The sequence below is a fragment of the Platichthys flesus genome, chromosome 20 (assembly GCF_949316205.1).
Source record: "Platichthys flesus chromosome 20, fPlaFle2.1, whole genome shotgun sequence".
NCBI lineage: Eukaryota > Metazoa > Chordata > Actinopteri > Pleuronectiformes > Pleuronectidae > Platichthys > Platichthys flesus.
Window position 1 is genome coordinate 4,995,962 of NC_084964.1, and position 15,414 is coordinate 5,011,375.

A 15,414-nucleotide genomic window follows, 5' to 3' on the forward strand; every position below is an offset into this window, starting at 1 on the left:
TATGCAACATTTTAATTGCTCCTTTTTGCTAGTTGTCATTACAAAAATAAATTTTCACAGATATCCAACAGAAAACATTGTCGTAGTGAAGATTAGCTTTTCAACCCTCACAGAGGAAAATGATCTTGTCCCCGACCAATAACATGTCATCATCTTCTTCCTCATCGTTGTCCCTGCTGACGCTGTTTCCTGTTCCTCTCCCTGTAGAACATCCACTTGGTGGCTAGCTGGCTCGGTTCTTTAGAGAAAATACTGGAGCAGCACGCAGAGGGAAGCCACGTGGACTTCAGGGTGTTTGTTAGTGCTGAACCCTCCTCCACCCCCGAGGGCCACATCATCCCACAGGGCATCCTGGAGAACTCCATCAAGATCACCAATGAACCACCTTCAGGCATGCATGCCAACCTGCACAAGGCTCTGGACAACTTCAACCAGGTAAAAGGCGGGAGGCAATCTGAGAATAATAACCTCATCAGTGGTGGAAAATAACTAAATATTGTACTTACAGTTTGAGGTACCACACTTGAATATTTTCCATTTAATCAATTCCACATAATTTAATTGGAAACTGTGTAGTTTTTACTCAGTTACATTTATTTAACTCTACTTCTCCATATTTTACTTTACTACTCAGTTACTCATGAACATTTTTTATATGAAATACAACATGAGGTCATAAAATAAGATACCTGATTAAAACACGAACTGCCTAACAGCATACAAATTGATTAAAGCTAATCAATATTTTACATTAACAATTTGCAATTTGCAATCTGACAGGTGTTACAAGGGGATTGGTAAAAAACAAACAGAGCTCAAAGTTGACAATTTGTAGAAATGCAGCATGTAGCAGATGGTTGCAGTCACCTTTCTCACCTTGGAATTGCTGCTGACCCATGGAGGACAGATATGAATGTAGCACATGCTAACGTCAAAAGATAGTGTGGTTACAGTCTGTGGGAACATGGAGGTTTAACATGAAGACAGATCGATGGATGTTATCAGTGAGTGGTCAAAGAGTGTCATGCTGCTGGTCTGTCCTACAGGCGTCCTAGTCAGAATGGACCAGAGCGCTGCAGTGGAATCTCCTTGCTTTTATTTACCTTATCACTTCCTCATCTCTATCTGAGCATTACCATTACCCCAGTGCTTCTCTGCCAATGCAGCTTCCTCTGCACCATTACCTGAGTGCTCGGCTCCCTCCCAGTCCATTTCCACGATTCTTAGTTGGCCGATGTCTATCTGCCTGATAAGTACTTTGTGCTTGTGAGCCTTGCTGTATGCAGGGCCTAAGGGAGGTCTGCTGAGGCAAGTATGGAGGGAGTATTCCAGTCATCTGTACTCAGTGAAAGCTAATCAATGTAAGGCTAACTCTTTGTAATAGCCCACCCACATGGCCAAAGCCAGCGCTAAGCCAGAGAAATTAAAGTTTCTCTCCTCTTGACTTTTTCACCGGGAGATGCGTAAAGCTACACTGCCTATTTCCATTCTCAGAAGCCTGTAAGATGGAGTCCGGGTGGGCTGATGTTGATATTAACTAATCCTCCAATAGTGTGTGTGTACCTGTAACACACCAACTTGTCTCTGTTAATGCAACTGCACACTTCAGGAGGTGATTAGTCCAACCTTGTTTAAATGTGTCATTCTGTTGTTTTCCAGGACACGCTGGAAATGTGCGCACAGGAGTTCGAGTTCAAGAGTATTTTATTTGCTGTGTGCTACTTCCATGCGGTCGTAGCAGAGAGGAGGAAGTTTGGTCCTCAAGGCTGGAACAGATCCTATCCCTTTAACGTCGGCGACCTCACCATTTCTATCAACGTCCTCTATAACTACCTGGAGGCCAATCCTAAGGTATGTGTGTTTCTTTTTCATTTTTATTCTATTGCAAAGGATAACGAAGGCCACCGCTTGTAATCTTAATCGAAAAAATCTAAACACACGTGACCCCAGGTAAACAGCACAGGCCACCATCTAGCGAAGCAACATCCCCTCTGTCTCTAATTCCCAGGTGCCGTTTGATGACCTGCGCTACCTGTTCGGTGAGATCATGTATGGAGGTCACATCACAGACGACTGGGACCGCCGTCTGTGTCGCACCTACCTGGGAGAGTATATCAAGCCTGAGATGATGGAGGGAGAGCTGTGCCTCGCGCCCGGCTTCCCATTGCCTGGGAACATGGACTATAACAACTACCACCAGGTGAGGCATCAAGGTTAGACCATATGAGGCCATTTGACTACCTGAATCATTAAATTAAGTCCTTCCATGATATTAGGGCAATTAATTCATAGTTCCAATACAGGAAAATACTAAGATTCCCCCTCTGGATGTGCTGTCTCTGGACCAGCAGGGGTCCCCAAGGAACAAACTTCCAGTACATGGAGCAGAGAGGTGGCATAGACATGAGGAAGAACCCAATAACTCAGCAGTTTTACTGCTCTTTGAACAATATACAGGTATATGCAATCGGCAAAAGTTAGCCGGCAAGTACAGGGGAGATCAAACATCTGATAGCAAAGTCTTTCTGTGTTAAAGGTCAACATATTTTATATCAAAACTTTCATAAGGACATTATGATTAGAAGGCTTTCTTTTTTTAATTTGGTTTAAGTGCTGCACAAAAAGCAGCCTGTCTGAACCCAGCTTCCACTTTCATCTGCTCCAACTTAAAAGGATTAATATTCATTATGGACCAGCAACTGGGAAATGCCACACTTCCCTCCCCCTGGTTCTGGTCATTAGCAGCGTGTCAATTGATCCCGAGTGTTTGAATTTCACCCAGAAATCTCTCATCATCTATATGGTTCCATTATCTCCCTTTGTCAGCTGTATTTTAGAAAAGAACTAAACACCTGAGTGGGGAAAAGCACTGGTACTTTTTAATCACAACGCAATGGGTGTTTACAATCTTCATTCTGTTAATTTAAAATAATAAGCTAGGGAATTTGAGTTCAAATGTTATGCTGTTCAAGTCAAAAAAGGTAAAAAAGACAAATACTGCTGCCTTTTTAGACTTTAATTCGTGCAAAATCTTTTGTGAAATAAATGTGGGTGTCTGATGCTACAACATTTCTGTCATGGTTTCTTCTGTTCCAGTACATTGATGACACTCTACCTGCTGAGTCGCCCTACCTGTACGGCCTCCATCCCAACGCTGAGATCGGCTTCCTTACTCAAAGTTCAGAGAAGCTTTTCCGCACTGTGCTGGAGATGCAGCCCAGAGACGGCGGGGCTGGTGAGGGCGGAGGGATGACGCGGGAGGAGAAGGTAAACAGGATGATTTATACAGTCCAAAAAAGGAAAAACTTCAATATTTCAAATAAAGGCAAAGATGAGAAAAAAGTCCAATCTCGGAATCTATGATTTTATCAAAAAAAAATTTTCTTCTTTCCTCTTTCACTTATCTTCTCAAAACCATTTATCATGTGATGCATCAGTATTGACAATCTAATAATCAAACCATCTAATTATGATCTCATTTGATAGAAATAATGAAGCAGAAATTTTCAAAGCGTAGAGTATTTGTAGATTATTGTGCTGCTGCTTAAAAGATGAATACTACTTACTCCAAAATTCAGTTAGAGATCTTTGGTGTCTTTGGAAACTTTGGAACCCCACTAGAATATAAAACCAGCCTCTGTGGGTTTAAACAATGCTTTTTTGTGCATCATAAGTTTGTTATGACAAACCCACCTGCAGGCCAGTGCGGCTTTAGGAGGTATAATGGTGGCATCTGAACTCAGCTCATGATTCTGACATGATATTCCTTCTTTGAAAAGTCAAGCCCTCATACACAGGAGCCATCCTGAGAAGATATGTAAGCCACGGCCTTTCCCCACCACGATTGTTTCACTAAGCTGTGCGGAAAAAAGGCCAAATCTTCAATGAGTGATGACAACAGGTGACATTTGCTTTAGCTGCTGCAGGGATGGCATTTTCTGGTGCATTTTCTGGTTCAGTGCCGCCCTGAAACAAAGTTTAGTTCAATGTAAAAGATCAGAAAAATATTCTGTCAGAGAGATTGTAGCCCTGCAAAAGTCAATAGAGCGAGGGTGACTGTTTTAAAACCATAAATTAGCGTCTAGCCTGTCTGACTGCTCGCTCTGTTAAATGTCCATTATGCATATTAGCAAAATGATTTATCATCAGGCAGATCTATCTTTGCTTAATAAGAACACATTTGCCTTTAAACTTTTGGATGATGAGGTGGTTCTAAAGTATGCCTTCTTAAAATATTATTATCACAATAATTGTAATTTGATCAGTGCAAAAACTGTGTCAATTACGGGTGATAAAGTTAAATTTGTCACATTTCTTTATGCTCAGCCCTGGTTTCTGGCGTCCCCTCAGCATAACATTTGAGTCATGGTGGTAATGATCTGTTTCTCTGTAAGATAAACACCCTGGGGATGTCTGAAAAACCCAGATGGTCGTTCAACAACACTTGCAGCTGTTCTGAACACGCCACAGGCATACATTTGTTGTTCAGATCAAAACCTTAGTATGTGGCAAGCACCCTTACACTTAAAATGCCTCTTTTGAGGCCTCTTACCTCCCTACATTTTATTTCAACTTATATTAGTTTTGCCAACTTGGTTTTATTCTTATAATTCAGTCCAGAAATAATTGGGACCCAAGATGACTATAAGATTTTTGATATGTGTTTGCTCACACTATGAGTAACAAACCCAGGAACAGTGTTTGTCTTTGGAAACCATTTTTCACACCATCAGTTACCATGTAACTGTGATGTTTTCCTCTTTAAAATCGACATAGTTATATTTTCTTTAAATCCAAATCTGCAGCAGCTTTCTAAATTCCACATGCACTTGTTTCAAGCATTAACATTTCCTAGAAACTTTATTTCCTATCAGCTGGATTTTGCTGACTTTTTATATGTAATATAGCAGCCTGCATGTGTTCAAAATGCTGCAAAGTTTCAAATGGATTTTCAGATCTTGCAGTTGACTTTTAAAACACTTCTCAATACTATGTATTTACGAGTAAGACCTCTGAGTCCCATTCCATCCAATACGTAGCTTAAGCTCCTCAGACAGGGACTTTTATCTGTGCATGGCTGAAAACTAGAAGTGGCAGAGCCCCGGAGCAACAGAACAATCTTCCTTAGGAAATCAGGTCAACAGAATCAGTGACCTCTTTTACATCTCTTCTCAAAATATAGAAACATTCAAACATAGTTTTATCAGAGTTTTCCTGCTTTCATAATTTGTTTTGTATTTATTGTATGTTTGGTTTAAAATGACTGGGATTATCAGCCAGACACATTTTATCAAAGGCTGCACAACAACGACAGACAGACAGACAGACTATTTTGAAAATAAGTATATTCACTGAGGCTTGTCTAACTGGTGGCCGCACTTTATCAAAAGGCCTTCTAGTCTAGTATGGAATATTTTTCCCAGTGCATGTTTTGTGTATTCTGTAAACGTGTGTCCATTCCCTGATGTATTATGATGTGTGACCTTTCTGGTTCAGAAGCCTGGATACTACTGTCTGAACAGATGACAGCCACGCAGAGCTTACCAATAAGGCCCACTCCCTATTCAGCGAGCTTAGCTGCTGCCAAACCCACATCAGATATTTGAACTGAAAAATCCATAGATATGATGACCTCATATCCTTTGTTCGGCACCTAATCCGTTGATTGATCGCTAATGCTGGTTGCCTTGGGAAAATGTTGACATAGACGTTAGCTTTCATCACTTACCCACAAAAATATGATGTGATCATGATTTGCTGGAGGGATTAGACTGGTATTGAAAACAAAGAGCTGCCGTTGCAAAATATATCTTCATGAATATTTATGGGGCTGTCTATTTCAAACTGTAACAGTTTCTCAGAGTGTCAGCTTTGGTATCACTGAGTTTGTCTGGCTCAGATAACCCCAATGTTTTCAATAGTCTTTTATTTCAAGCAGTATCCTCTTCTATTGCCTCTCCATTTTTATTTCTTTAGTTGTAACAGATTAATCAAGCAATATATTTTTACTATCAGTTTTCTCATTGACACACTGTCATTCCATCACATATTATCAGGTGCGTACGGTGTTGGAGGAGATAATGGAGAGACTCCCTGAGGATTTCAACATGACCGAGCTGCTGGAGAAAGCCGAAGAGAGGACTCCCTACCAGGTGGTGGCGCTGCAGGAGTGTGAGCGCATGAACTTTCTTACGCAGGAGATCAGATGCTCCCTCCATGAGCTCAACCTCGGAATGAAGGTGAGAGGACTGTGATGATAGCAGAGGAGGGGGGTGAGGATGATGATGATGATGATGATGATGATGAAAATGATGAAAATGATGATGATGATGAAGATGATGATGATGATGATGATGATGATGAAAATGAAAATGATGATGTTGATGATGATCATGATGATGATGATGATGATGATGATGAACCTACTAAGGTAGGTAGGTACTGAGGAACACATATATCAAGCTTTATATGGAGCTGAATTTCAGAGCTTTTAATTTGAAAGAGGATTCTGTTAGAGACAATATGCAACGTATGAAAAAATAACAGAAGTTCAAAACATCTAATCATTATATAGACTGTCAGAGTGTAAATCGTCTCACAAGAGGTTTTGCACTTTATTATGAGACAAGAGTCAGTGGCACAAGGTAGTTCCCTTAAATAAACAATGTGAACTCTTCTTAGTTAACACTAGTTCTGCTTGCTTGCTCCACTAGAATTCCCCCTGCAGGTTAATCCTGCCATGAGCTGGATTTAAATAGTTTCTTTGTCTGTGACCCCCACCTTTTAGGGAGAGTTAACCATGACCAGTGAAATGGAGAACCTTCAGAACGCCATCTTCCTGGACACGGTGCCTGACAACTGGACCAAGCGGGCGTATCCCTCAATGTCCAGCCTGGCCCTGTGGTTCACTGACCTGTTAGTCAGGATCAAGGAGCTTGAACACTGGTCCAATGACTTTGCCCTACCCGCTGTGGTGTGGCTAGCTGGCTTCTTCAACCCCCAGTCCTTCCTCACAGCCATCATGCAGGCTACGGCTCGCAGGTAGGGTTTGTTTTCACAGTGGCATTATACTTTGTGATTGTGATGGAAACTACTTTGTGTGACACTGCCAAATATCCATGACAGGAACGAGTGGCCTCTGGATCGGATGTGTCTGCAGTGTGACGTCACCAAGAAGCATCGTGACGACTTCACCTCCGCGCCTCGTGAAGGGGCGTATGTACACGGGCTGTACATGGAGGGCGCACGCTGGGACACACAGGTTCATTCATCCATTCCTGATTGTCGTAGAGTTACCTGTTTGTTTTGACATCCAGCCTCCAGGGAAGAGGTGGGAAAACAAAATCAAAAGCTGCACTCTTTTATTCACAAGCACCTTGTAGGGAAATCTTCCTGTATCATCTTTTGATGATGGATGGTCGACCAAAATAGGTGAGCTAACCTCAAAATGAGTCTTGAAAATGAGTCAAGTAAAGTAGCTTGAATATTCCTCCCCTTAGGGGCTGCCACATCCCCTTTGTGGTTTAATTTTCTCCTTTGCATCGTGCTTACAGTCAGCTCTCAGAGCGCAGTGCATTACTCAGAATCCCAAGGCTCTATCTATCTACATACATACCGCTACTGTATATGCACCCAGCTTTCAAGGAGCATCCCTGTAGACTTCTTAATTAGCGTATGTGCAGAGTTTGCACTTGAACACTTAGAACACCCTTTAGAGGAGTGGTTCATTTTTTCTTCATTAAAGTTGGAGACACAGGCAAATAGACAAGCGGACAGACAAGCCTGGCAGCTTCCCCTCACAACCCCTCCTCCTCCTCCTCCTCCTCCTCCTCCTCCTCCTTCCTTCTCTTAGCCCCAAGGCCAGTTCTGTGCCACTGGCGGGGAGTAGCCAAGTGTGAATAGTTAGAGTAAGCAGCACTCCATCTGGACACCGCTCTGTACAGAAGTATAAGACAAAGATTTATGATAAGCCTGCTCATTGGTAGTAATGACCCCATTCAGAATTAAAGAAAACAAAGACAGCTAGATACTGTATAAGATACACCTTGTGTGTTGAATGGATACCTACCTACTAGTTCCACAAACATCTGTCTGTATGTGGAACACATGTCTTGTGCACCTTCCATCATTCTTCTAATAGTATTCACACTTGGCATGTGTTTTGTTAATGGCCCAGGAAAGTGCAGAGTTCAGTGTGATTTGACTTGATATACGGTCAATATAACAAACATCTAATAAACTGTAGCAGACATGTAATGTTTAAATAAGCAGTTCAGTTAATCAGAATTTATAAGAGCCACACACGTGAACGTTATTTAAGCGAATTTTATTTACTTTATTTCATGATAAACATTGACCATAAAATCTTTATTGCAGATAAATCGGGCAGGATGAACAAAGTTTGCTAACTTGACTCTGCACCATAGACTGAATAAACAAACAATAAAAAGTGAAAGTGTATTTTAGGCCGGTTTGAGGAGGACTCACTAATAACAAGAAGAAGCTCCAGAGCATTACTAGCAAGCAGCCCATTTCAAACAGAAAGAAATGCACAGAGAAAGCTTGTGAGTTATATAAATAAACATTTGACGCAGTAGCATCAGTGTACATATCGTGTGATTAAACTAGATGTACAGTGAATCTCAATGAGCCCACATGGTCTGCTTGAATATACCTATTATTTGTATTTACACACGCAGACATGAAGCTATTGGTATTTAACGAGTCTTTAAAGTTTTATAATTACAGATGCAATTAGGGCTCAGGATTTACATTCATTACTGAAAGTCACTGTTCCTGCAGGGAGGAACCTCTGTTTGTCAGGCACTAAGTGTAGAAGGATTAATTAATGAGACGGACCACTCTTTTTTCATTGTGTTTAGAGAGTGTGTATTAGACTTTCTCCACTTTTCAAGGGTACCACCATATCGTCCACAGTGAAGTGAAAGTCTAGCTCTGCTTGTGCCAGCTGCGATAAGTCCAACATCAAGTCTTTTCTCCTACAAAGGAGCATTAGTCTTTTTAGTTTCCATGGCAAGGACAGTGTGTGAATGAAGTTTTCAGTGAAGCTCAAACTTATTCATAACTTTCCTGCGCTCTGTGAAATGTTTCTGTCTCCCTCCGTCTTTCCCTCTTCATCTGGACTTTCTCTCTCTTTCAGACCGGCATGATTGTGGAAGCCCGCCTGAAAGAGCTCACCCCAGCCATGCCAGTCATGTTCATCAGAGCCATCCTGGTGGACAAACAGGAGAGCAGGAACATCTACCAGTGCCCTGTCTACAAAACCCGTCAGAGGGGACCTACGTACGTGTGGACCTTCAACCTGAAGACCAAAGAGCCCCCCTCCAAGTGGACCTTAGCTGGAGTGGCCTTGCTTCTGCAGATCTAGCAGAGTTTTATATATATTTATTTATATTACATTAAACTTATTGAATCAAGTTACTAATTGAAATTCATAAAGTCAACATCCTAGGCTGACATTTCTTTTTAATGGAACAAAAAACAACAGAACTGCTCTCAGAAGAGCACACACCTCAGACAAGGTCCAGCAGTCCCCTTACATTAAAACAAGCCTCATGCATAAGACCACATCATGTTTCTGAGCTACACATTGATAGTTACTGGTTTTCTAATGGATCTACATTCAAATTGACAAGAATAACATTTATTGGGGGACATGCAAGAATTCGCACAAAGTCCTTGATATTTTTTTATAAAGATTCATAAACATCATTTTCTAAGAAAACTGATTTTTTTTTTTAAACCTCATGATCTTGCACTGTTAAAGAAAGTGAACATCCCTGATGGATATATAATGTGATTATTTAAGTGCATCTATTCTTCACAAATTGACATGTGGGGGATTGTGTCTCTTTGGCCAAATGTATTTCTGGTCTCATTTTCAAAGGCAGCAATTGTCTCCATCAACAGAAAGTGACACATCTCATGTCCAGAGTGAAACCTTAATAACAGCAGTGAGTGAGCATCACTCAAGTCCCACAGAAAGTAGCAGCACAAGATTCTTAGCCTCTGTCATTGTGCAGTTACATTGAATTCTTTTGCCATTTGAGGATACCACTGTGTAAAAACGCCTTTTAACAGCAGCTGTCGGAGCCATTTAAACTCGTCCATGACTGATCTGCACTTTGAACTTTGAAGGGCTGTTTCTCAATTAAAATACAAATGATCTGATGTGTTTGTGGGGAAACTGTATTCGCTCTGTATCTGTGAGTCAATTAGTGAGGAGGTGTTTTAAATCTGTAGCTAGTTGGGAACACTGAATAAATTTAACTAATGCGTGCTTTTACACATTTTCTGTAAAACTACCTACACTGTACATTGTCTAAGAACATATCCATGTCTTAATTGATCATAAACTATATATATTTTATACGTGTCCTAGTATTTTTTACACTAATATTTTAACTTCTTCCAAGAAGTCTTCCGGAATAGCAATGTTTTATCTTGTTGAGCCAGATTGTGCATGTGGTTTATTTTCACATACTACAATGTTTTCTGCTGTAGTGCCTATATGCAGTCGTTCCCCTATCTCCTGTTTCCAGTCTCCCAGTCCTGCCTCGTCTCTTCCAGGTCTTTAAACCAACTCTGTCCCCGTCTCTCTCCTCCTCTTCACTCCTTTCTTCTTCTCTCCTCCCCATTTTAGATTAAATGAACCCTCTCCAAAGCAGAACGTGCAAAGCCTCATCAACAAAGTTTACAGTGGAGGCACATGCACACATCAAGCACACGTCACGCACACAACCCAGCTCTGAAATATCTTCCTTTCTCTCTTGTGCTCTTGCCGTCGCAGCCCAGGTTCCCCCGCGTCTCCTTCTCCTGGTCATTGGTTCTTAACAATGCGCATAGAGACCAAGAGGCTGGAGGAGGAGGAGGAGGAGGAGGAGGAGGAGGAGGAGGAGCAGATGAGGGAAAAGTAGGAGGGGGAAAGCAGTGACTTCCCAAATTACACCTTGGGGTGGCATTATGAAAAGCGATTCTGTCTGTGCATACGTACTCACTGCAGGGCCCATGTAACTATGACTCAGCACAGGAGAACGATTTGGCCGTGATGATGTGAAATGATGAAATATTGCTAACTTGTGTAACTAAAAAATTTGCTAAGCACCGTCACCGTTCATTCATTTAGGTCTTTACACAGAGGTCTTAAATGGTGGAGGGTTATTAAAGGGTTCAAGCTGACTTGCACCTCCGTTATTGTAAAATGCATTGCAATGAATTAATAGAATGTTGTTCTCAGTGAATTTTGATGAAAGTATTTATCATTGTTTTAAATGTAGGGGTGTTACGGTTGTTTTTGTCCTTGTCTTGTGTCCCTGTTTTTCTCTTGTCTCTCCTCTTGCCCGCCCTGATTGACTGATCAGTCATCAATGGGTTGCCCCTGGCCATTGGATTGAGTTTCTTCAAAAAGTCCTGGGTCCGGATCAAGGGGAGAAATGTAATGTGTGGACTTCTGGTTCTGATGGGCCTCAACCATATCTTCTAACTTATATATGTTAAAGAAGTGTTTTTGGCATTACTTTAATATACATAATTTATTGTTTGTGTATGTGTTTTTAATGATGAACATCATGACTATTCCGGATAATATTGTTTTTATTTATCACATGCGGAGGAAAGCCCTTATTAAACAATAATATGTATTATTTTACCAGTAGCCTGTAATGATGCTGCCTTTCATTCATCCTTTTATCAACGAAGATCTGGTAGTTTTATGGGGATTGTTGTTTAAGCCACGACTCAGAGAGATGTAATGGCCCAAGTTGATCACAAGGTGGCAGCAATGTATTTCGTGTGTAAATTTATCCAGCTGTGTCATTTTCTAAACAGACACTTTAGAAGCCCCTGGACAACGATACAAGTCTGAGCTCAGTGGTTAAGTCTCAGTCATCATCATCACCCACTCACCTGACAGAACAAGTTGAAAAACAGATTGAAGTTAATTTGAAAGCTCTAATCTGTGTCTTCCTTTTTCTCTGTGAACAATTATCAAACTGCACAGGTAAAGTCTGCATTCAAGTTGCTGTTTGATGGAATTTGGCTGCAGAAAACACAACGTGGACATGATCCGTTCACTGTTCTGATCTCGGATCTGTGAACGAGGATTGTCAGTGACACTGCATTAAAAGGTTTCTTTGCCGTCTTTAGTCTCATGGATGTGCATGTCATAGTGCAGCATGACAAGCCTCCAAGGAGAGATTGTGTGTGTGTGTGTGTGTGTGTGTGTGTGTGTGTGTGCGTGTCTGTGTCTGTCTGTGTGTGTGTGTGCTGATGGTATGAGTCACTCAGATTGTCCAGAAGCAGCAACTAAGGAGGTTCAGTTCCTCTGAATGGACTTTGAAGATTAAGATGACAGACCAAAGAGAACCATCGCAGCCAGGCTTTCTATTTCAGAATCATAGGAGCCGCCCGCTCCAGCTGGGTGGCTGGACGCTGGAATACATAAACCAGGAGAGTCTTTCTCACAACAACTTATAGATCAGTCAGAGGAATAAAAGCAAGACTGCTGGAGAAAGACAGTTGTTAGTTGATGAACAATACTCAGATTTTGACACTAATAATAAATGTACAGTCGATTGTTGTAACATCCACCAAAGATGTTGTGTTTGAGTCTGCGTGTCTGTCTGTTAGTCACCAGGATTATTTCAAAACAACTGGATTTATTACTATGAGACTAGGTGGAAGGATGCAGTGTGGGTCAGAGAAGGACCCATTATATTCAGTGTGGGGTTTTTTTGGGTACTCAAAGAATAATTCATGGATAAGATATCCCTAATCCAAGGTTTCTGTCCACCAGACTTAGTTCTGGTGCTCCTCCCACTACCTGGATCCAGCCTACAGGCACAGTTCTCTGATAGACATGTAGGGGAGAGAAAAATGAGACACAAATGATGTGATACAGGGCCCTGATAGAAGAAAATCCAAAGTTTGCCACATGTATTTGTTGAAGAGTTGCCTTTCCAGAGAGGAGTAATGATCCTGTGTTGCCTCCCCTACTCGAAAAAAAGTGGCCGACACTCGCTGCATTGAGAAATACCGAAGTTCCGATGTTCTGACTACAGGAAAGTTAATGCAGTCACCAAACCTGACTCATGTTTGCTTTCCAGGGACTATCTCGATACAGTCGGTGCAGCAAAATTCATGACTAAAGGTTTTAGGTCAGGCTGGAGGGCTCTGGAGCGGGAGTTCGGCGATGGGGGTAAGGAGGTGGTTTGGAGGGCACCTCCAGCTGAACCAGGGAGAGTTCATATTAAAGGCTGAGTCAGGTTGGCCAATTACTCTCCCTGGATTATAAAGGCAGCCGGAGAGTTTCCCCCCCTACACTACGTACAGGGGGGAAAACTTAGTAGCCTCAGAGAGAGACACATGTGGGGAATCCTCTCCTGGGATGGACAGAAGTGTGATAGATGTAGTGTGTAACTGAGAACATCAACAAAGTTACATTACTCGTCCAATATGTTAAAAAGGGTATCTTATAATCAATATTCAAAGTATTTATACATAAGAACATTTCTAATAGAGAATAAGGGAGCAGCAATGACAAATTAATTGAGAAGTTATTGGTAGAATGACTTCTCAATTTCAGTTTAGTTTGGGAGACAGGACATGGGGTTGTAATCCATAGTTGTCACCAGCAGGGGGCGGCAAAGCTCTTTAATTATCTCATTCTCGTCTGAGGCGTAAAGTGTATTAGGTGCGTTGACTCAACGTCAATAAAGTATCAGTAATATATGGTTTAGGGGTAATAGAGAGCATATTTTACTTTTTTTTAGGTTAGGAATGCTGTGTTCTTTGTGAAGGACGAGATGTTCCACAGAGCCGTGCGACCACCAGTGTCTGAGGAGGTCAGATGCAGTCCTCTTGTCCCCTGGTCATGTGGCATTGTCTCACATCTGTTAGCTCTAATCCAAAGCATGCATATCTTATAATGATAGAATAACAAGTGTAAACAGAACAAAGGTTCTTGCATTACAAACCTATGGCAGTCACACTTTCCTAAATGTTTCAGTTGGATCAGCTCATCTTATCCACTGAGCATTGTCTATGGTTGTTTTCATTACACTTTTCTTTGTCGTTTGGCAAAAACTACCAAACCTATTGAAACTTGGTGGAAGGGGGGGAGTGGAGTTGAGAGTGGATTCGGTTAATAAAGGTGGTGAAGTTGGGGAAAGCTTTCTTGGATCTGGATCAGTTTTTGTAGAACAGATGCTCAGCAAAGACGTTCTTGAAATACCACAGTCCACAAGGTGTGTTGAAGTATCACTGATCCAGATCCATTTTCTTTTCACTTTCAATAACATAGCGAGTCAGGGGTGTTTAAAAACTGTTTGTGCATTGTGAGTCGTTTATGAAAAATATTCAGACAAGCTAAAATTTATGAACAGGTGAAATTTGGTTCAGATCAGGATCATGTTTTTCCGATATCAACCCATGTAAAACAACAACAGCACAAAATCACATGTCTCAGCTTGTCACTCAAGTGAAGCAGCAGATGTTTCATAAATAAGCTGGAGAGCAGCATTTCCTACAGGGTCACTTTTCATTTTCAATTTAGCATAGAAATTATATTTTTTTGTGATTTGTTCCCAGATGTCATCTGATCCAATCATACGCACAACATAATCACAGCAGCCAATAGAAAAGGACGACGTCCAAAGTTACAGAACCAATAATTGTAGGTTTATAAATCACGAACTCAAACAATGTAACTTTGAATGTGTCTGTACCATACAAAATATTTCACTCTGAATTACCCCACATCCACCCACCCTACACACACACGCACGCACACACACACACACACACACACACACACACACACACACACACACACACACACACACACACGCACACAAACACATACACACACACACATACATACACACACACACACACACACACACACACGCACACAAACACATACACACACACACACACACACACACACACAAACACACACACACACACACATACACACACACACACACACACACACACACACACACACACACACACAGTCTAACCTTCACCATAGTTACTACCTGGCTTACCCTCATCTAAACCTAACTTTAAAACATCTTGATATTTAATTATTTTCATTATGGGAACTTCATGCTTGTCCCCATATAATCTGGACCACTGTGGAACACACAGTCGGACTGACTTGCACTGACTTCTGTTCATTGTGGACAGCCAAACCAGAACCTGATCCCAAACTTCAACCGGGACCAATTCACTTCATAGCCTGATCTTTGACCTCAGAAATTAAGCTTTGGCTCATTAGGACCAGGCTTTGGTCTCTCTGAGGTCTACTGGGTTATACTGGAAAAATGTCCTGTAGAGGTGTCAACACAAGTACACACACACACACACACACACACACACACACACACACAC

The 15,414-nt window shown here is 41.5% G+C and overlaps 1 protein-coding gene across 1 annotated transcript in view; it reads left to right on the forward strand.

Moving 5' to 3' along the window:
• LOC133931783 (dynein axonemal heavy chain 9-like) overlaps positions 1-10,353 on the forward strand; it is a 91,171-nt gene extending 80,818 nt beyond the window's left edge. The window contains exons 73-80 of the mRNA XM_062378735.1: positions 208-435; positions 1,660-1,851; positions 2,009-2,200; positions 3,097-3,267; positions 6,057-6,239; positions 6,788-7,041; positions 7,126-7,261; positions 9,161-10,353. Of these exons, the coding sequence (XP_062234719.1) occupies positions 208-435; positions 1,660-1,851; positions 2,009-2,200; positions 3,097-3,267; positions 6,057-6,239; positions 6,788-7,041; positions 7,126-7,261; positions 9,161-9,388 (1,584 nt within the window). The 3' untranslated portion in view covers positions 9,389-10,353. The remainder of the gene's footprint in view (positions 1-207; positions 436-1,659; positions 1,852-2,008; positions 2,201-3,096; positions 3,268-6,056; positions 6,240-6,787; positions 7,042-7,125; positions 7,262-9,160) is intronic.
• The last annotated feature ends 5,061 nt before the right edge of the window (positions 10,354-15,414 follow it).